Source organism: Peromyscus californicus, unplaced genomic scaffold (genome assembly GCF_007827085.1).
Source record: "Peromyscus californicus insignis strain IS unplaced genomic scaffold, ASM782708v3 Scaffold_12__1_contigs__length_115047231, whole genome shotgun sequence".
In the NCBI taxonomy this organism is placed as follows: domain Eukaryota; kingdom Metazoa; phylum Chordata; class Mammalia; order Rodentia; family Cricetidae; genus Peromyscus; species Peromyscus californicus.
In genome coordinates, this window is record NW_026294413.1 from 3,298,736 (window position 1) to 3,319,832 (window position 21,097).

The 21,097-nt window shown below is 45.7% G+C and overlaps 1 protein-coding gene across 28 annotated transcripts in view; it reads left to right on the plus strand.

Moving 5' to 3' along the window:
* The window catches only part of Dock9 (dedicator of cytokinesis 9), a 278,642-nt gene that overhangs the window by 254,124 nt on the left and 3,421 nt on the right, over positions 1 to 21,097 (plus strand). For 24 of the 28 annotated variants that reach the window (XM_052732426.1, XM_052732428.1, XM_052732430.1 and 21 more), the window contains 4 exons: positions 5,670 to 5,860; positions 9,572 to 9,672; positions 10,597 to 10,735; positions 13,362 to 14,601. In XM_052732426.1, coding sequence (XP_052588386.1) covers positions 5,670 to 5,860; positions 9,572 to 9,672; positions 10,597 to 10,735; positions 13,362 to 13,484 — 554 coding nt within the window. In that variant the 3' untranslated portion in view covers positions 13,485 to 14,601. The other 4 variants (XM_052732408.1, XM_052732417.1, XM_052732418.1 and 1 more) reach the window with 4 other exon arrangements.

Here is a 21,097-nt window from a genome sequence, read left to right on the forward strand (position 1 = left end):
GGAGTATGTAGTGTGATACGCAATATGACAATAATCTTAAATATATATCAATATACCAAATATCCTAAACAGAAGTAGAACATACATAAAGTATGACAGATATAAATTTATATTGTATCAATATACAAATATTTCAAATAAGAGTAGAAATATGTACATTATAACAAATATAGTTCTGTATTTGTATCAATATACAAATTATCTTAAACAGGAATATAAAAATAGTTTACATTTGTATCAACATATAAGAATCCATAACAGTGCAAATTACAGTGCAAATTATTTAAGGCTGCTATTTTACTAAATTTGTTTACTAGTATACATAATAATCTACCATAATATCTTATACCTATCCATTCCATTTCTTCTTTTCCCTTTTCTCTCTCTCCAGCAACAAAGGTGCACAGACATGCATGCAGACAAAAGACCCATAACACATAAAAATAAATAAATCCTAAAAAATAATAAGTAAGCCCAGGGTATGGGGCCAGAGAAATGGCTGAGCAGTTAAGAGTGCTTACTGCTCTTCCCTAAGGCCCAGTTCCCAGCACCCACAGCAGCCCACCAACAGTTGGCTGTAACTCCCTTCTGTAGGGTCTGACACCCTCTTCTGGCCTCCTCGGGCACAGACATGCTCATACACTCACCCATAGACACACGTACACACACATACACATGCACGCACACCAAGTAAAAATAAAATTAAAAATAAACTCAAGACAGCATAATATAGCAGATTTTTTTAATAGTTTCTGTGAGAGAAATGAGATAAGGGTTGTAGAACACAAAAGCGTACGTGTATAAAATTTCCCCACTCCTCCTTTTAGGAAAATATGGACTACATAATCCACATTGCCCCCACAACCATGAGCTCCCTCTCTCTTAGCAAACTTGTGGTTTTTCTAACGCACACCTGAGTGGCAGATTCTTACCAAGGAGGAAAACTGTTTCTAGATGGCAGATCTTCTCGTGGTTACCAGTTTCAGTCTAATCTCCACACTGATAACAACCTCACTGTGGAGTTCTTAAATCAGCATCTATCGGAGTTCTTTCTCGAGCCACCAAGGTCAGCCACCTCTGGGAATTTGAGCTGCAGACTCCCAGGCTCTACCCACCCCACACCCCTGAAATCTGCTGAATAAGAAACTAGGGAGGGCACCCAAGCCCTGTGCCCAGCAAGCACTCCGGGAGATTCTGACACATACTCAGAGCTCACTGCTGAGCTGGATGTTTATTTTTATCGTGAATCTTTGTCGAGGTGGTGTACTGATTGGATTCATAACAAGGTGTTCTCCCTGGGCACATATTCTTCCGGGTTACAGTTCACATTTGTTACAGAACCGTTTTAGATTAGATAAAGAATGTGGGCTTAGCTCTCTATCACCAAATCAGAGGGCAAAGAGTGACTGGCTGCAGGGCCAGGCACAGCAGACACGGGCCCTGGTGGTTCTGAGAACAGCCACTCACCACACCTTTAGGGCTGAGAAAACAGGTGCCTGGCCTGGGGCTCCTGCAAACCCCGCCACCCACGTTCCCTGTGTGAACGTGGGGAGATGGACAAACCTCCCTGTGCCTTCGTCTCCTCGTGAGAAATCCTGTAAAGTATAAACAGGAGGGAAAGAGTGTGTTTGGGTGGCCGGATCTCACCTGCCATCGGACTCTTTATCTTAGGCTTGATGATGAGCAAAAGGGACCACAGTGTGACAGAGCACACCAAAACCAGGTGCACAGCTTGCCGTGAGAGACCGGAAAGTGTGGGAGGGATTGGAACCAGACAGAGTAAGGCACTGAAAGTGTGTAAGTGCACGGCGACCTTTAAAGAAACACTGCGCTTTCAGAGCTGTTGGGCTGGAGTTTCCCTCCAGCTGGTAGCTCCTGCTCCCTGCCCTATCACTGCAAACCTGACCTTCGGCCTTGCAAGGGGTAGAGGAGCCCTGGCCTTCCCTGCTTCTGTGATTGAACCATCTGAGAAAACCGCACAGCTGCCCCGCCCCCAGCTTCCTGGGTGGAAGTTTCTGGACCTGCCTTTCCTTTCCTCCCAGTTACTGTTCCCAGATCCCCAGCTCTCATCCCCCACTCCACTCAGATTGGAGACATCTGCTGCCCACCTTCTGTTCACCCTACCGTACAGTTGATACATGCGTTCTGTCTTCCTGAAGGGCCACACGTCAGGGCACTGGGCCATGTATAATTACTACATGTGGCTTGTTCCAGTGCATACCTGATTTTCCACCTTCTGGGGCCACTTTGTTCTCTCATGTAGTCCTTGGGACAGTAATGCAAGCTTCAGTGAGGCATGTTCCCCAAAATGAGGTCTGTGGCCTTGTGCCACTCACATCTCAGCAAGAGAAGACAACAGTGAGCATGGGTGTTGGGGCATGCCACACATGCTGATGATGCCAAGGAGGTTGGGAATGTGGGGCTTGGGGGAGAGGGAGGATGAGGTAAGGCTCATTGAGAATGTGACATTTGAGTCAAGACATGAAGGAGATGAGGGGTGGCCAGAATGTCTGTGTCTGGCCTGGTGTGGCTACAGCCGGGTTGTCTGAGGCAGAGGAGATGGGGTGAAACTAGCAAGAATATCAGGGCACTGCCACCTGTGGGGCCTGGCACAGACCTGGAGCTTTCTCTGAGTAGTACCGCTGTGCCTGCCTGTGAAGTCTAGTTCCCATCTAAGAAGCGATAGTTGGTCAGGACTTAACCCTGAGTAGGACCAGTGTGAGTCATGGGCACCTCACACACCACCCTTGGAGTTGGCTTTCTCTCTGAAGTAATAGTGCCACCTCACCGTGACTGTCCCAGATGCTGGGACACTCCATGAGTTGTGATGCATTTTCCTTACAGCTGAGAGTGGAATTCCTTTGTGTGGTGCACCAGTCAAATACCAGGGTAGCTGTGGTCAGAACACCCCTTCCCTGCAGAATGTGGCAACGCTCAGTTCTTAGTTAAAGCAGCCTCTGTGCAAAGAGGACTGAGCAGCCCTGCTGTCGCTGCTCAAAAGCTGCTGCGTCCACAAGGACACAAAAGGAATTCCAGATAGGATCCCCAGACTAACCAAAAAATTCTGAAAATAGAATGTGACCATGGGGAACACCTCTGTTTCCTGCTTTGTCCAGTCGCTGATGGCCCCATCTGATTAAACTGTCCCTAGTCATTTACTAGAGAACTCAAACTTGACTTCTGTCATCTTTTGCTAGTTAAAAAATAAAATAACTCATTGCATGAGTTGGCTGTTTGAAACCTGGGGCCTATGCAGGATTGTTTGGCTTGGCCTGGGAGGAGGGTACTAGACCTACCTGGACTGAGTCTACCAGGTTGACCTCAGTCTGTGGGGAAGGCTTTACCCTGGAGGAGATGGGAATGGGGGGGGGCGTTGGGGGGAAGGTGAGGGGGACGGGAGGGGGGAGAACAAGGGAATCCGTGACTGATATGTAGAACTGAATTATATTGCAAAATAAATTAAAAAAAAATAAAAAAATAAAATAAAATAAGGGCCGGGCGGTGGTGGCGCTCACCTTTAATCCCAGCACTCGGGAGGCAGAGCCAGGCGGATCTCTGTGAGTTTGAGGCCAGCCTGGGCTACCAAGTGAGTTCCAGGAAAGGCGCAAAGCTACACAGAGAAACCCTGTCTCGAAAAACCAAATAAATAAATAAATAAATAAATAAATAAAAATAAAATAAGGGGGCCAGCCATGGTGGCATACGCCTTTGATCCCGGCACTCATGAGGCAAAGGACAGCTTCGTCTACGTTGTGAGTTCTAGGACAGCCAGGGCTAGGTGGTGAGAGCCTGTCACACAAAAACAAAAATCAAATAAGGGCCTGGAAGATAGTTCCACGAGAAGTGTTTGTGTGCAGGCTTGATGGCCTGAGTTAGACCCCTGGATCCCACAAGGTGGCAGGAGAGAACTGACTCTCAAGAGTTGTACCCTCCATATGTGCACAGAGGTCCATACATGCCGTGGTACAGGCACTTTCACTCACACACACAATTAAAAAGTAAACTTTGAAAGTCATGTGTAGCAAATGAAAATATTACAGGTGTGTAGCCAGATAAATCTTTCCTGCCTGCCAGTACCCGAATAACCAGTTAGAGGCTTAATTTTAATTGCAAACTGTTTGGTCTATGGCTCAGGCTTCTTGCTAGCTAGCTCTTTCATCTTAAATTAACCCATTTCTGTTAATCTATGTATTGCCACATGGCCATGGCGTTACCAGTCTACTGGCGTCTCCCTGGCTCCACCTTCCTTCTCCCTGTATCTTTGCTTGGGTTTTCCACCTGGTTATAACCTGTCTTGCCATAGGCCAAAGCAGCTTCTTTATTAACCAATGGTAGAAGCGCATAGTCACAGCATACAGAAAGACCATCCCACAGCACTGGCATTCCTGCAAGAAGATAGAAATGCTAAACACTTGAACTAGAGCCTAATATTTACACAAAAATTTTTTTAGATTTATTTATTTTGTTCTATATATATGAATACTTTGCCAGCTTGTGTACATGTGCACCATGTGCATGCCTGGTGTCTAGGGAGGTCAGAAGAGGGTGCCAGATCCCCTGGAACTGAAATTACAGGTGGTTGTGAGCTGCCATGTAGGTGCTGGGAACTGGAGCTTGGGTCACTTGCATGGTCAACAAGTGCTCTTATCACGGAGCCGTCTCTCCAGCCCCACAGTTTTTTTTCATTGCCCATTGTCGTGCTGTTTGGTGTTGAGATGGTCAGGTATTGTCTTTTAGTGGAAAACGTGAGAAATAGTAAATATTTTCGTATTTCTTACCACTGGTAGTTTCAGAACACCTTGACCATTGGCACAGTAGTTCTGTCATTTGTGGATTTCAGGTTTGTGAAATGCTTTGCTTGGGATGCTTTTGTTTGTTTTTCATTGATATCTTAGGTTTAGACAAATTTGTCATGTGACTCAAAGTTGTTCTCCGGAGATATACTATGAGTTCTCAGAGATATACTATGGCACTATTTTTGGGGGGCAGGGGGGACTTGAACTGCTGTATAATATCTCAAAACTGTTTAGTCTTTTTTTGTGTTTTAGAAGCCGTCTAGAACCTACTCATTTGAATCTCAGAACTTGCAAGGAGGGTTAGGATACTTATAGATTAAAAAAAAGTAAGCAAAGAGTAATAAAAGAGCTTTTTTTCAAAGACACACTTTACCTGTTAAAGGGATAGGAAGGAACCAACTCTGTTTACCTTATGATATGACCTGTCCTTACATCATTAAGGACTGGAGAGACGGCTCAGTGGTTAAGAGCACTGGCTGCTCTTGCAGAGGACCTGAGTTTGGTTCCCAGCACCCATATGGTAGCTCACAACACCTGTAACTCCAATTCCAGAGGATCTGATGCCTTCTTCTGGCCTCCGTGGGCAACACACACACACACACACACACACACACACACACACACACACACACCACTGAACAGATATACATGAAAGCAAAGCATTCGTGCATATAAAATTGAAATAAATAAAATCTTAAGCATACAGTATTAAAAAGGAAGAGAGTGTCCAAGCTCCAAAGAGAGTTAGCATGTGACATTGGCAGGTTCTGGGTTTCTCTTATCTTAGCTGTACAGTAGGCATGGTAATGACTGTCCCTCAGCATAGGAAAGACCATTCAGACTGTGGAGTAACCCAGCCCCGTTCCTCCGCAGCGATCCACTGCTTCCCCTACGTGAAGAAGCGGATTCCTGTCATGTACCAGCACCACACTGACCTGAACCCCATCGAGGTGGCCATTGACGAAATGAGCAAGAAGGTGGCCGAGCTCCGCCAGCTGTGCGCCTCGGCTGACGTGGACATGATCAAACTGCAGCTCAAGCTCCAGGGCAGCGTGAGCGTCCAGGTGAGCTGAAGAAACCCTGTGGGCAGAGGGATCCCCTCAGCTCCTAAGCTGCACTCCCTCACCCCAGCACGGCTTTCTTTACCTGCCTGGTGAGCCTAGTTCCCTGTGTCCGCGGTGTCTTGTCTCCCGTTATCAGAGGAAGGGGTAGGCTTAACTGCCCCCAGTCCTGCCTGCAGGATGGTGGCTTCACCGAGCTGTCTGCTAGAGACAGCTCTCTCGTCACACATACTGACTTTCCAGTGACTTGGAGGATGTCGGGTCCCTGGTTGACAGAACTCACCTCAAGCCCAAGAAAGACGTTAGTAGTAGGCTTTCGTAAAACTGTTGGTTTCTACTTCCCGTGAAAATCATGTCAGGAAAGTACCTCACGTTTCACTTTCTCCATGGTTTTTTGTTTTTTGTTTTTGGTTAACAAAAAAAGGTCTTCATTTTAGGGCAACCCAATCGAGTTATTACTGGTAACATGTTTTAAAAGTCATTTATTTTTGAGAATTTCATATATGAGTACTGTATTTACATCATCTCCCTCTCCAACCCTTCCCGTGCCCCCTCATTCTTCCTCAAATTCATGATCTCTAATGTCTAAATTATTACACACACACACACACACACACACACACACACACACGCACGCACGCACGCACGCGCGCGCACACACACACACACACACACACATGCACAGGCTGCTGAGTCCATTTAGTGTTGCCCGTGTGTACGTGTGTTTAGGCCTGACATGTTGAGATTGGATAGCCTGTCAGGGTCTTGTCCCTGGAAAAGACTGATTCTCCCTCTCTCAGGGGTCATCAGTTGCCTGCAGCTCTTCATCTAGGGGTGGGGCCTTGTGAGATTTCCCCATTTGTGCTGACCTGTCAGTGTGCCATTTTTCAGGTCTTGTTTTAGGCAATCATATTGTTGGGATTTTGACAGGGAAGTTTTGTTTTGTGGGGTTTTGTTGTTCTTTTACAGACATACATAGCACTTGTGGTGACCCCTGTAATCTCGGCACTTGAGAGGCTGAGGTGGCACAATCAGCTAAGGCTAACCTGGGCTACGTAGCCAGTGCTAGGCAAGCCTGGGCTTCATACCTAGCACAGGTCTTAACGTCTCAGCTGAAAGAAAGAAATCTGGTCCTCTGTAAGAGGTCCACTGTTCAATATCCACACTCAGACCCGCCGTCCAGCTGGACCTGTTCTGTATTTGGCAGAGGACAGGGCTGCAGACACTTTCTCCCCAGCAGGATTTGGTGGTGCATGCCTCTCATGCCAGCACAAGTGGCTGAGGCTCAGATACTTGCAGGGTCCCTGCTGTGACTTTGAGGCCAGCCTGTACTACGTGGTAAGACCCTGTCTCAAAAGAATAAAAACAAGGAAAAGGGCTATAGAGATCTACCTAGCATGCAAGGAGCCCTGGATTTGATCCCTTGCTGCATAAACTGGCCATGCAAGGCCATGCCTAATAATCCAGCACTCTGAAGGCCAAGGCAGGAGGATCAGAAATTCAAAGTTATCCTTAATTTCATAAGTTTAAAGCTGCTTTGGGCTACCTGAGACCCTGTCTCAAAAAAAAAAAATTACGTTTCCCCCCTTCTAAGTGTTGTGTGCTATTTATTGGGAGATCATCTTCGATCTAGATACTAGTTAATGCATACGTTGTTTGTGAAGATTTATCAAGCTCTATACTTAAGATGAATGTTCTTTTTTTTTTTTTTTAAGTTCTCTCAAATAGTTAGCTAGGTAACAGGCAGATTTTAAGTCAGCTCCCTGCAGTGACCAGCTTTATACGTACTTACGGAATCCAAACACTTGTCTCTTTGTTGTTTTCTGGTCCAAGTGTAGTGTGTCTACAAAGCCTATGCAGAAGTTCTACTGTGTAAGTTCTGTGTCCGCGACTATTTTCTGAAATCATTTTTTGTCTGTTTCATCAGATGCACATGTAAAGAATCATGAGTTTTGAGCAAATATTTTACCAAATGTCATTGACCACAGAAGTGTTTTTAAATATTTATAATCAGCTCCCTCATGTCCTAAAAAGTTGAAATACCAAAGTAGTTTAGAAAGGGAATATCAGCATTCCAGCAACATGACCGTACAGCAGGGCCAGATTTTCACATTTTCTGTAGCTAAAAATGTTACTCAATAACTTGACCTGGGAACGAGGACCCTCATCAAAAGGCCAGTGAAGGGATGGGGACTGACAGGTTGAACTGTCTAAAGGGTAAAGCCTTCAGTGCTGTTTGACAGTGACCTTCGAGTTTGTATGAAAATGGCCAACCATCTTACTCAGCAATGGACCCCATGATCAAATGAAGACATGGTGTTCCTGCTGGTGCCCACCTGGATAACAAAGTCGAGGTCAAATGAAGTTAGCTCTCATTTCCTTTGGGTGTTCCAGTAGCTGTGTGCCCCAGAGGCTTCCTGGGGCCATGGCTTCTCACCATCTTCCTGTAGTATGTCTCACATAGTATCAGCAGCTGTCTTCTTTTGTCTGTTTAAAATTGGGTGTCCTGTTACATATCAGACAGTCTTTGCGCTGTCTTCACATTAACTTCATTCTCACACAGCCTAATGCAGAGGCCACCACATTCAGTCACCACGGGAAAGCCAGCTGTCCATCGCTGAGGCCCCACGCTGACACTGGCTTCTGTGCCCCTCTCTCCCCATAGCCGCCGTGAAATCACCTGGCCCAGTTCTGAGACTGCTGCAGTCCCACACGTGAAGGGTCAGAGCTTCACGCTGACAGCTCTCCCCGCTTGCTCCCTAAGCCCATGTCCCAGGATCTAGCCTCTCTCTCCTCGTTCCTGTGTTGTGTGGTATCGCACAGAGAACTCTAGTTGGCTGTTGGAGCGTTGGCAGTACCCTGGGTCACTCACCGCACTGCAGAATGTTCCTAATCCACAGCTCAGCTAAGTCAGCAAGACCGTTGGCCAATGGCTGCCTGTACAATCCAATGATGATGTTTTATTTTAGCTTCAATGGCTGTAGGAGCCAGGAAGGTTACTCATCGGGAAAGTGCTTGCTGTACAAGCTGAGGTCAGATAGCCAGACCCACACCTGTAATCCCAGCTCTGAGGAGGCAGAGACAAGAAGGCCCCTGTCTCACTGTCTAGGAGACCTAGCCTAATCAGTGGGCTACAGGGTCAGTGAGAGAATCTGCCTCAAAGTAATAGTAGTAGTAGTAATAATAATAATAATAAGGAGAAGAAGAAGGAGGAGAAGGAGGAGGAGGAGGAGAAGAATGTAGAGAGGGATAGAGCTCTGATGCTGACCTCTGGTGCACACACACACACACACACACACACACACTCATACAAGAACACTTCTGTATGTTTTCAGTTCTCACTGAATTCACCAGGTTGACTTGTTCAGTACAATGTAGCACAAATTCCAGTGTCTAAAATCCTGTGTGAAAGAACTTTGACGTGAGTTTGGAGACCTGGGCTCTGGTATTTTGCATGTTGGTTGCTCAAACCTGAGCAAGTCTTTACATTCCCTCCACTGGTTCCTTCTCACATAAAATGAAGGATGGCATGCGTGATGGGATCAGACAGTGTACAGCATGTAACTCAGTTATGATTTTTTTCTTGGTCTTTATATATTAGAAGTCGGGGATCATGAGTGACTCAGTTAAACAGCACTCAGAGTGTATAGCAGTTGACAGAAGGAAATAGTCATGGTCATTTTTCTTCTAATCAAGCCTTTGTCCTTTCCCCAGGTCAACGCTGGTCCACTAGCATATGCCCGGGCCTTCCTCGATGACACCAACACAAAGAGATACCCTGACAACAAGGTGAAGCTGCTAAAGGAAGTTTTCAGGTAGAGTACACTGAAAGTTTCTCTTCACAGGAACCATTCATCCATCTGTGGTGCTCAGCGTTCCCACGGAAACCATTCATCCCTCTGTGGTGCTCAGCGTTCCCACAGAAACCATTCATCCCTCTGTGGTGCTCAGCTTTCCCACGGAAACCATTCATCCCTCTGTGGTGCTCAGCTTTCCCACGGAACTCATTCATCCCTCTGTGGTGCTCAGCGTTCCCACAGAAACCATTCATCCCTCTGTGGTGCTCAGCGTTCCCACAGAAACCATTCATCCCTCTGTGGTGCTCAGCTTTCCCATAGAAACCATTCATCCCTCTGTGGTGCTCAGCTTTCCCATAGAAACCATTCATCCCTCTGTGGTGCTCAGCTTTCCCATAGAAACCATTCATCCCTCTGTGGTGCTCAGCTTTCCCACGGAACTCATTCATCTCTCTGTGGTGCTCAGCTTTCCCACGGAACTCATTCATCCCTCTGTGGTGCTCAGCTTTCCCACGGAACTCATTCCTCTCTCTGTGATGGTCAGCTTTCTGTTACTATAACACAGCTGAGATGATTCACTCATAAACAGAAAAGGTTGGCTTGGGCTCACAGTGTTTGATGTTGTTTGGGGCCTGTGGTGAGGGGTGGGCAGTAAAGACACCATAGTAACCAGGAAGCCAAGGAGAGTGAGGCAGGGTCCCGAGTCCCACGACTCCCTTCATAGGCATGTCACCAACAGCCTAAAGACTTCCCACTGGGTACCACCTCCAAGAACTCCATCACCCACCAATAGCACTGTCTTGGGGAACCACACTTAACAGTGGACATTTAAGGGTGCTACAGAATGAAACCATAGCGCCGGCGGCTCTGGTTCAGGAGGGTACTTCTAGCCGGACCAATGTCCACCTTCTACCTGCCCTTATCCCCTCTCACCTCACTCAGGCAATTTGTGGAGGCTTGTGGTCAAGCCCTGGCGGTAAATGAACGTCTGATTAAAGAAGACCAGCTGGAGTACCAGGAGGAGATGAAGGCCAACTACAGGGAAATGGCCAAGGAACTCTCTGACATCATGCGTGAGCAGGTCAGTGCCAAGCTGGCTTGGGTACCTGGTGAGGGATGCATGTGTCGGGGTCTGAAATACTCCTAATAGTAAGTTAAGCCTCCCAGTATGCTGGGATTATAATTCCTAAAGAAAAATGTAACATACCATACCCCTGCTACACGAACCCCAGATTATTTCGAGAAACAAGCAATGAGTACCCCGCCATACGTCATCTACCACTGTCAGAGAGGGCAGCATTCTTCTCCATGTCTCCTAAACTTTGCGCTGCCTGCACCGAGGAAGGCAGGGAAAACACATTCGTGCTTTCAACTTCCCCTGATAGAACAGGGCTGACCAGCCTGGTGTTATTATCTGTTGCCTTAGAAGTCTTTTATCATTTTTTTAAAAAAAAGTGGGATTGTTCCAGCTGTCCTGGGCACCCCAGGAGATCACACATGGCTCCTTCCTCCATGATCCTTGTCTTCCCGAATCTCTTTGGTTGTCTGTCCTTCCCATGTGAATTCTCCATGTGGTCCCTGCATGTGTCAGGACAGACAGACACATCCAGCCAGGGTGTCAAGCAAATGTCCAAGGGCAATGTGCACATTAATCCAAGTCACTGTTCCCATCACATTAGCTCCTGGATCTCACCCTGTCTGTCTCCTGTGTTATTGTCTGTAGTCTTGCAGGATGGGAGCTTGGACTCCTTGTCACCTACCTTATCATATGATAACTGGAAAGTTCTATTTTTTGAGAATTTCATACATGATTACTATAGTTACACCTGTCCCCCAAATCTCAGTCTCTCTCTCTCTCTCTCTCTCTCTCTCTCTCTCTCTCTCTCTCTCTCTCACACACACACACACACACACACACACACACACACACACACACACACACACACACTTTCCCAAATTCATGGTCTCTTATTCTTTAATTATTATTGTTAAATACATACATATAAATTTGTAAATCCAAGCCGGGCGGTGGAGGCGCACGCCTTTAATCCCAGCACTCGGGAGGCAGAGCCAGGTGGATCTCTGTGAGTTCGAGGCCAGCTTGGGCTACCAAGTGAGTTCCAGGACAGGCGCAAAGCTACACAGAGAAACCCTGTCTCGAAAAACCAAAAAAAAAAAAAAAAAAAATTTGTAAATCCAACCTGCAGAGTCTATTTGGCGTTGCTTGTGTGTGTGTTTAGGGCTGACTTCTTGGGATTTGATAACCCATCGGGCTCATGCCTAGAGAAGATGGAGTCTCTATTTCTCAGCAGCAATTAACTGCCTGTAGCTCTCCGTCTAAGAGTAGGATCTTGTAGACATCCCCCACCCACCCCGACCCCACCCACCCCCATCCACATCAGAATGTCGGTTGGTGGTATCATTCCTCAGGTCTTGCTTAGGCAGCCACATTGTTGAGATTTGGGTGCAGCTTCCCTCTCATACACAGAAGACACCATCCTGCAGCAGAAACCCTCATCTTCTGGCGCTTACAATATTTCCAGCCCCTCTTCTGCAGTGCCTCCTGAGCCCTGGGTGTGGGGTTGTGTGGCAGAAGTATTAGTTAGGGCTGTGCGGTCTATACTGTGGAGAGCTGACTTGATCATTTGAGCTTTAATGTCCTTGTTGTTGTTTTTCCCTCCTCCATGCTGCACATGCTCAGATGGGATGGTAATACCATTTTTTAATTTTATTTTTCTGATAAGCTGTCTGATGTAAATTGAGTCACATAGGTTCTGACCGAGTTTGGGCAGCTGTGGACTTTGGATAGTGCATGTACAGTGGAAAGCAGTTCTCTTCCGAACATTTTTAAAAGTGGGGGGGTGGGGAGTGAAACAATTAAATTATTAATGTGTGAATAATTAAGCACAAAGGAGAGGGGACTCATGGGAACAAACTATTGGAGAAAACTTGTGATCTTTTCCTTGGAACCTCCAGATCCCTGGTGGATGGGCGCCAGCATTCAGGACCAGGAAGGACAGAAGTAGAGAGAATTGTGGGCTGAGTCGATTAAGCTCCTAGATTCAGCACATAGTAACTGCAGTGGCTTGCTATGTACTGCCCTTAATTTTCCCATTGTCTCAGCATCTGTGAAGATTAAACCCTTTTGAGCCCATGCGTAGGAAGAACTGTGACCTGGCATGGTGGCTTTGGTGTTCCAGAGGATACTCTGCATGGGTCTTCTGAGCCTCCACGAAGCTAGAGAGAAATCCTACACCCAGATCCTCTTCTGTTCTTATTTGCCATGAAGAGGCACTTAAGTCTATAAGACCTGAGAAAAGGAGACAGGAAAAAAACGCAGATAATCCAAATTCACTTACAGAGGTTTTTTTTTTCCCCAAGGGTCAAAACTAGTTCATGTCTCAATGGAGTTGGAAGGTAGACCACAAGTTACCTAAGATCTGGCGAGTCTAGAAGGCTCCTATTCCTTAACTTGTAAAGGAAACAAAGCACATTCTTTCTGACATTCTCCTTACAATCCCAATCTGAAGGTGGCCATTTATTAGATAAGCTAAAACTATCTATGCAAACTGGCAAAGCCCAGGCCTGGCTGTGTGCACCATCATGCAGAATGGCAGCTGGATGTGAGCTGTGTGTGTCACCTCAGCGCTGAGTGGCTGGCTGCCGGAGCATTGCACTTTGATTATCTTGTCTTTCTGTGCCTCAAGATTTGCCCCCTGGAGGAGAAGACAAGCGTCCTACCAAACTCTCTGCACATCTTCAACGCCATCAGTGGGACGCCCACGAGCACAGTGGTTCAAGGGCTGACCAGCTCATCCTCGGTTGTGTGATCTTACCTCATGAACCACGCGTAGGGACATGCTCTGTCATGTGCAAACTCAGGATGACCTCCAGAACTGATCACTGGTGTGGCCCAGCACAGGAGGAAGCCATGGGGAGCCGGGTCGAGAGGGAGCCTGGACTGTGGTATTTAGTAGCAGATTTATAGGAGTTGGGGGAAGGTGCACATATTTTTTAAATCTCACTGGCAATATTTAGTTTTCCTCATGTCTTAACAGGAGTATGTGGTGGACACTCTTAAGCTGTAGTTCAGTTTTATTCTTTTTACAGCATAGTATTAAATGACCTAAAGGAAAAAGGAAACTGTTGTAGGACATTTTTAGCAGACGCAACAAGCACTGAAACTGAGGCTGGGAACTAAGCTGGAAAAAATCTTGAAAATATTTTTTTCCTGTGGCACATTCAGGTTGAGTACAAGAACTATTTTTGTGTCTAGTTTTTGATGACTGAAGGGAATTGACTATTGTAACTTTTGTACTCGTGAACGAGGAGACACAGAGCCTTTATATTCATGCCTTGTGTTGAAAACATGAGAGCTTAAGAAGCTGTATGTGAGCCTAAGCCTAGTCGAGCCGCGTAGAACCAAAGGCCTGTACTAACAAACACTACGCTAAAACCTAAAACCCAGTGTACATACAGTTTGTTAATGCAGCCTCCTCGCTGTGTTCACATGCCTATCACATTTCTACGTTTTTAATACATCCACTTCCACGATGTTCTTTGTGAGCCCTGTGCTGTTCTCGGTATATGCAAGCACATTGGATTTTACGTGTTTTATTCTTGTACATAAGAAGTGCAATATGGAGATGTATACAGTCTTTGCTATATATTAGGTTTATAAATTGTTGAAAGAATTTTCATCCTTTTGCCAAAATGGTGGAGTATGTGATTGGTAAACCCTGAATCCTGTGGTGAGTTGGGATAATTTAAAATTTTCACCATGTTATATTTTCTTTGAAGACTTTAATTCAGTAATTTTATATTTGGAAAAATAAAGGATTTTAATTTAACTGGAATCACTGCCCTGCTGTAATTAAATATCCTGTACCCCAACTGTATTAAAAATAACATTGCTGATTTTCTGGTAATAAACACTGGATATTTGTTGTTTGGCAATCCTAAAAAAGGGAAGGGTGCTTAGGGGTAAAAAATAACATTATCAAAATTTTCTCTAAAATAAAAAAAGAGAGTGGATGGACACAATAAGGTGAATGGAGTGTTGGTAGTTGTTGAAGCTGTGGTTAAGTGTATGGAAATCTTAACACCACTTCTCTGCTTTCTGGAAGTTTCCATGATACAGATTTCAGAAGGTGGAGCTATGAGTTTATGCTTCCAGAGGACTTGGTGAATGCTAACGGGAGGCACTTGAGTCTGGGTTCCTCTCTTCAGCTATATCAAAGCTTTATCATCTCCCTGACTTGCTTCTGAGGTGAGCACTCTGGTATACACTCATCAGTCGTCTCTCCCAGAGATGCTCAGGCAACTGCGCTGGTACAACCCACCCTCATGCCCCACGCTGCCACGACACTGGGCAGAGTCATAAGGATGGGTCACATGGCAGGGGTGCTGGTCCTGCCTCTGGCCTGCCCAGTGGCCCAGAGAGTGAACCAGTTCATTGTCAGTACTGTGTAGTTGCCGCAAGGAAAAGGAACTTTCTACATGGGTTACAAGAGTGGGCTGTTTACTTGAAGGTTAGAGAGACTGTCTTTTCCATACCATTTAAGGAAAGACAGCTGTGGCGTGGCAGCCCTTGAACACCAGTAAGCAAGGAATACGTTGGGTCTAATGGCAGAGGGCATGGTGGTGCCCGGAGTCGCTGACATCCTCGCCCTGTGTAATGAGCCTCAACTCAGACATCATCACAGGTGGGTTTAAAGCTCTGTCGTGGAGTTGGATTTACTAGTCATAAACACCTCATTTAGGAGTCATAAAATTCAAGTTATCACATAGTAAGATAAATAAAAGTCTAGAAAGAGTCCTTGGAAGATAGATTAAGTTTGGAAGGTAGCCAGCCCTCACTATACAGCAGTAGAGAAACAGCCTTCTCTCTGATGGACATGCTAAAAAGATGGACACCCTAAGACAGCTGAGGAAAAGCCAGAGGCATGCAAGTGTGGAAAGGGAGTCACCTTCACTGAGTAAACAGAGGGGCAAGGGACAGTGGAATAAGGAGATTCCTGTTAGCTGATGGGATGTTTCATAGAGTTCATAGAAAATGTAAATTTCCATGTCAGACTATACCTTAGGACTGCTGAGATGCACAGAGAGTGCTGCTGGTACTGACCGTGTAAGTCTGCCCGTCTGAGCTCAGTTCCTCGGAACCCCTAGAAAGGTAAAAAGAGAACCAGCTCCACAAAGTTCTCCAACCTCCACACACATACGATGACACATATGCCCATACACACATCATATATACACATATAATATAGCAATTTTTTAAATTATAAATTAAAATAGTAGTTTGCTTGGAAAAACTATAGCTGGTTACCAGTAGATTTTTAGAGTTATTTTACATAGATTGTACATTGTAGCCGGAAGTTCCGCAGCCGCTTGGTCCCAAGTAAACACACAGAGGTTTTTATTAATTACAAACTGTTTGGTCTATGGCTCAGGCTTCTTGCTAGCTAGCTCTTACATCTTAAATTAATCCATTTCTATTAATCTGTGTATTGCCATGTGACCGTGGTGTTACCGGTCTGCTGGCGTGTTGTTGCTCCTTGGGCGGCCGGTTGGCATCTCTTCCAACTCTGCCTTCCTTCTCCTGTGTCTCCCTTGGATTTCCCACCTGGCTCTTATCCTGCCTTGCCATAGACCGAAACAGCTTCTTTATTAACCAATAGTGGCAACATATGTTCACAGCGTACAGAAGACCATCTCACAGCAGTACATATTTTTTTTAATTGATGGGAAAGAGTACATGACAAAATTTCCCATTTTGACCATTCACCTGTACAGTCAGTGATGGGACATTGACACAACCCTCACTGTTATCTATCTCCACATCCTTGTCATCCTCCCAAACAGAAACTGTTACCCACAGAACAATGACTTCTTAGTTCCCCTGTGAGAATATTGTTTTTGAAGTGACTGTAGAATTAAAACTAGTTAGGTCCTTGTTAGAGATACGAGCTGCCTGGGAATTAAGTAGTGTACATAAATGAGTGTACACGGGTTTCTGCATGGAAAGCAGCTGCCGAAAGTAGCCAGGCCATGCTGAAAGAGAACTTACAAGTAACAAAAAAATAACCACAGTGAGCAATGGTTTACTCACGTGACATCTCCTAAACATAGAGACACTGACTTCTGCCAGAGGTGATGGCTCATGCCTGTAATCTCCATGATTAAGAGGCAGAAGCTGGGAGACAGTGAGTTTGAGGCTGGACTGACTGACACAGACTCTGTCAAAAACAATTACTTGATTTCCTTAATAGGGAATCATTTATGCAAATGTGACCATCAACACCAAAGGCTGGTATATAGCTAAAAAATTAGTAACTACAGAGTGGTCCAGAAGATCAACTCATATACTGAAAGTCCACACACATGTAATGTATATAATCTGAGTCAGATGTGTGATCACCATCACCACTATCAGGTAATAAACCTAATCTGCCCAAGGCTTCCAAAAGTCTCTTTGCATCATTTTTTTTCCTTTGGTGCTGGAGGTGGCATTGGGCCTGGTACATGCTGGGCAAGTACTCCGTCGGTAAGCTGTGTCTTCAACCTGCTTGTGTTTTTATTTTTCAGGGTAAGAATACTTCACAGGAGTTCTGCCCTCTTAACTTCTTGAGATCACAGCATCATGTTAACCACAGGCCAGTTCTTTGTTACCTATGAGGACAGAGAGAAGAAATGCCACAGGGAATAGAGCTGTAAACACACATGGCCAGTGTGACTTTTGTTTTAGCCAGTTAGTTACTTTTTTAAATTAATTTATTAATTTTACATTAAGACCACAGCCTCCTCTCCTCCTACTCCCTCCCCCTCCTCCTCTCTGCACTCCCACCCAATCCATCCCTCCTCCATAATTGCTCAGAAAGCAACAGGCCTCCCATGGGCATCAGCAAAGCATGGCTTATCAAGCTGCCATAAGACCAAGTACCTTCCCCTGTATTCAGGCTGGGCAAGGCAGTCCAGCATGAGGATCAGGTTCCCTAGAGCCAGTCAAAGCACCAGGGATAGTCCCTGCTCCCCTTGCTGGGAGTTCCACATATACACTAAGCTACACAGCTGTCACATATATACAGAGGGCCTAGATTCGACCCGTGCAGGCTCCCTAGTTGTTGGTTCAGACTTTGAGTTCCCATGAGCCAGGCTAATGGTTTCTATGGGTTTTCCTGTGATGTTCCTGACCGCCCTGTTTCCTACAATGCCTCCTCCCTCTCCTTAGCAGGACTCCCCAACTCAGCCCAATGTTTGGCTGTGGGTCTCTGAATCTGCCCCCATCAGTCACTAGATGAAGGTTCTCTGCTGACAAGCTGGGTAGTCACCAATCTGATCACGGGATGGTCAGTTCAGGCTATGCGTCCATTGCTGCTGCGAGTCTTAGCTGGGGCCATCCTTGTAGACTTGTGGAAGTTGCATCAGGCTTCACAAAGAAATGACCTTTTACTAAAGAAATGACCTTTCCAGTCATTCCTTTCAGCACTGTTCCCCGTTCACCCTGCAACCCATTCCCTCAAGTTCCCATGCCTACCTGCCTCCAGTGCACCCAGGAGATCTGCTCTATTTCCCCTTCCCAGGGAGATCAATGCATCCTGCCTCGGGCCCCCCTTGTTACTGTACCCTCTCTGGGTCTGTGGATTGTAGCATGGTTATCCTTCACTTTACAGTTAATATCCACTTATGAGTGAGTACACGCCATGTTTGTCTTTCTACGTCTGGGTTAGCTCACTCAGGGTGATTTTTTTTTCTAGTTCCTTCTATTTGCCTTCAAATTTCCTGATGTCATTGTTTTTAATGGCTGAGTAATACTCCAGTGTATAAATGTACCACATTTTCTTTATCCATTCTGTTGAAGGGCATCTAGGTTCTTTCCAGGTTCTGGCTATTACAAATAAAACTGCTGTGAACATAGTTGAGCAAGTGTCCTTGTGGTACAGTTGAGCTTCCTTTGGGTATATTTTATAGTTTGATTTTGGAGCTAACCTTCCATATCTGTGATTTCTTCATCCACAAATTGAGCCAAAAAATGAGAAAAAAAAATGCTTTCATTATTAAAATGTGTATACTTATCTAATAAATATCTCATGCATGTGATAGTTAACTTTGATTGCCAACTTGATTGGATTGAGAGACCCCTAGGGGAGTAGTGAGGTACAGGAACTGAAAGGGAGACCATGTGAAGGTGGACGACACTGTCCGTCTGCAGGGCGCAGATGGAACAAATATGGAAAAGAGGAAGAATCCCACCAGCGCAGACAAGCCTGCATGCTGCTCCTGGCGTGAGGTGAGTAGCTCCTCCAAGCTCTCCCACCACGATGATCTACTCACGTCAGGTCCACAGACCATGGAGCCTCCAAACTGTGACTGACAAACTCTGAAAGTGTGAGCCATCAAGGAGTTTTTCTCAGTTATTTCTTACTACAGTTTAGCTACCACGAAAAGACAGTAATGAGAAGGACTGATCACCACGGCAAAGCCGATCACATCGTTCAGATGCCGTTGGGACTGGTTCACAGGAAGAATCTAGAAAAGCCAACCAGACAGAGCTTGCTCTAAGCAGAGCTTAGTGGGCTATTCTAAGCAAGCTCAGAAGAGCAGGATGCTCAGGGGACCATTATGGTAAAGACCGCCCCCATGAATTGGGACAGGAACAAGGTCTCTCAGGAACTGAGCTACAGGCCGTTCCAATTGCATCCCTGCTAAGAACTTGTCTCCATTTCCTCCATTCCCTGAGACACTGAGTTTAAAGGTGAGAGAATAACCTAGCAGTCTATTTAATAACCAGGAAGTTTCAAGGCAATCCAATATTTCAGTGGTAGCATAGGTATTGCAAGCTGCTTTTAGCCAGGCTTAAAGTGAGAAGCAGAAATGGAAGACCTGGAAGAAAATGCAGTTTTGTCAGGAACAGGAGTTTGTTTAAAGTTGTGGATCTGGAGGGTGTGTTCGCTAGGAGATTACGGCTGCTAGGGGAAGCCAAGCGCTTGCACTGGAATGATAGAGAGGCCATGGGGTCATCTGGGACCCTCGCAAGACCTCACTCTTACGGTCTGGATATGAAATGTCCCCCCTCCAAAGATTGAAATGTTGAAGGCTTGGTCCCCAGGTGATGGATCCAGTCACACAGAGAGGATAGGGTCAGGGGGACTTTGACATCCTCAATGGGGTAATCCAGTGATGGATTCATAAAGGAGGTGGGCCTGGTTGAAGGGCGGAGGTCACCGGGGCATGTGTTTGGAGGAAACTGTCCCTGAGAGCCCTCTGCCTCCCTTCCCTTTCCATTCCTCCCTCCCCTGGCCTCTTCTCTGTCCTCTTCCCAGTCTCCTCTCTCCTAAGGCAAGCCGCTCTGCTCTACCACAGACCCTGCCGTGGTGTTCAGTCTTGATACACTCAGGCTCGGCAGTAAAGGAGCACGTGACTGTGGTCTGAAACTCTTCCGTTAAATTGTCCTCTCTGGTATTTTGTCACAGAAGCAATAAAAGGAAAACACCCACCTTTGCAGCTTCAATAGTGTAAATGTAAAATCCTTTGAAGGACTTCTCCTTAGGGAGCAAATACCTCACACACCTAGGTAACACAAACAATAATAGGTCCAGCCTATATTGTTTGCTCCCAGGGTCCACGGAAGAGTCTACCAACCAGCTAAGGTTTCTAACCTGGTGGATATTCAATGAATCTAAGCACCCTAAGTTCTTTAGTCCATTTGCTTTATTTCTCTATGTCAATTCTATCTATACAATTTCTTTTCTGCTCTCTTAGCTCCTCTCGGTCCCTCCTGCTCTCAGTCCCTTCTGCTGTTCTCTCATCTCTACCTAGTTCTTTCCATCTCAGTCCTCATCTTTGTTCTTCTCCATCCATCCTCCCAGTGCTCTCAGAGAACCAGTATATAGACCCACACAGTAATTCTTTGGTAAGGTAATGCGAGGCTTGAAGTTTTCAGGGTCTCAGAGAGAGGTGATAAGGATCCACACATAAAGCAATAATTGTCAGCTTCCAATTACAACCCAAAAGGGGAGTGACTAAAGGGGAGTTCTCTAGTAGGGTCAACTAAAGGCTAAGATTAATTAGGGAATTTATGTGCTCAAACTATAATCTAGAAATGGCTAGGTAAAATGTTAGAGGTCAGTAAGTCACAAGAAAGTAAACTGTCTTTGGTGCCACTTTTCCTGCTCATCCCAGCTGCAGCTGCTTTCTGATAGGTGCACAATATATCAACCACAGCAGGACTATGCCCATGTCTTTATTTGGAGAGTATAATTTCAAGTGTTCTCAAGATGACAAGGGGTAGGCTTGGCATGAGTACTCTCCATCTCCACCTTGGTTGGACTGAGATACACCAAGATTAGTAAAGCACATTCTGGGTGGCCTATGGGGAAGTTCTCAGAGACACTTCACATGTGGAATCCCTACTACGCAAGAAGTCCCCCTGAATGTGACTAGT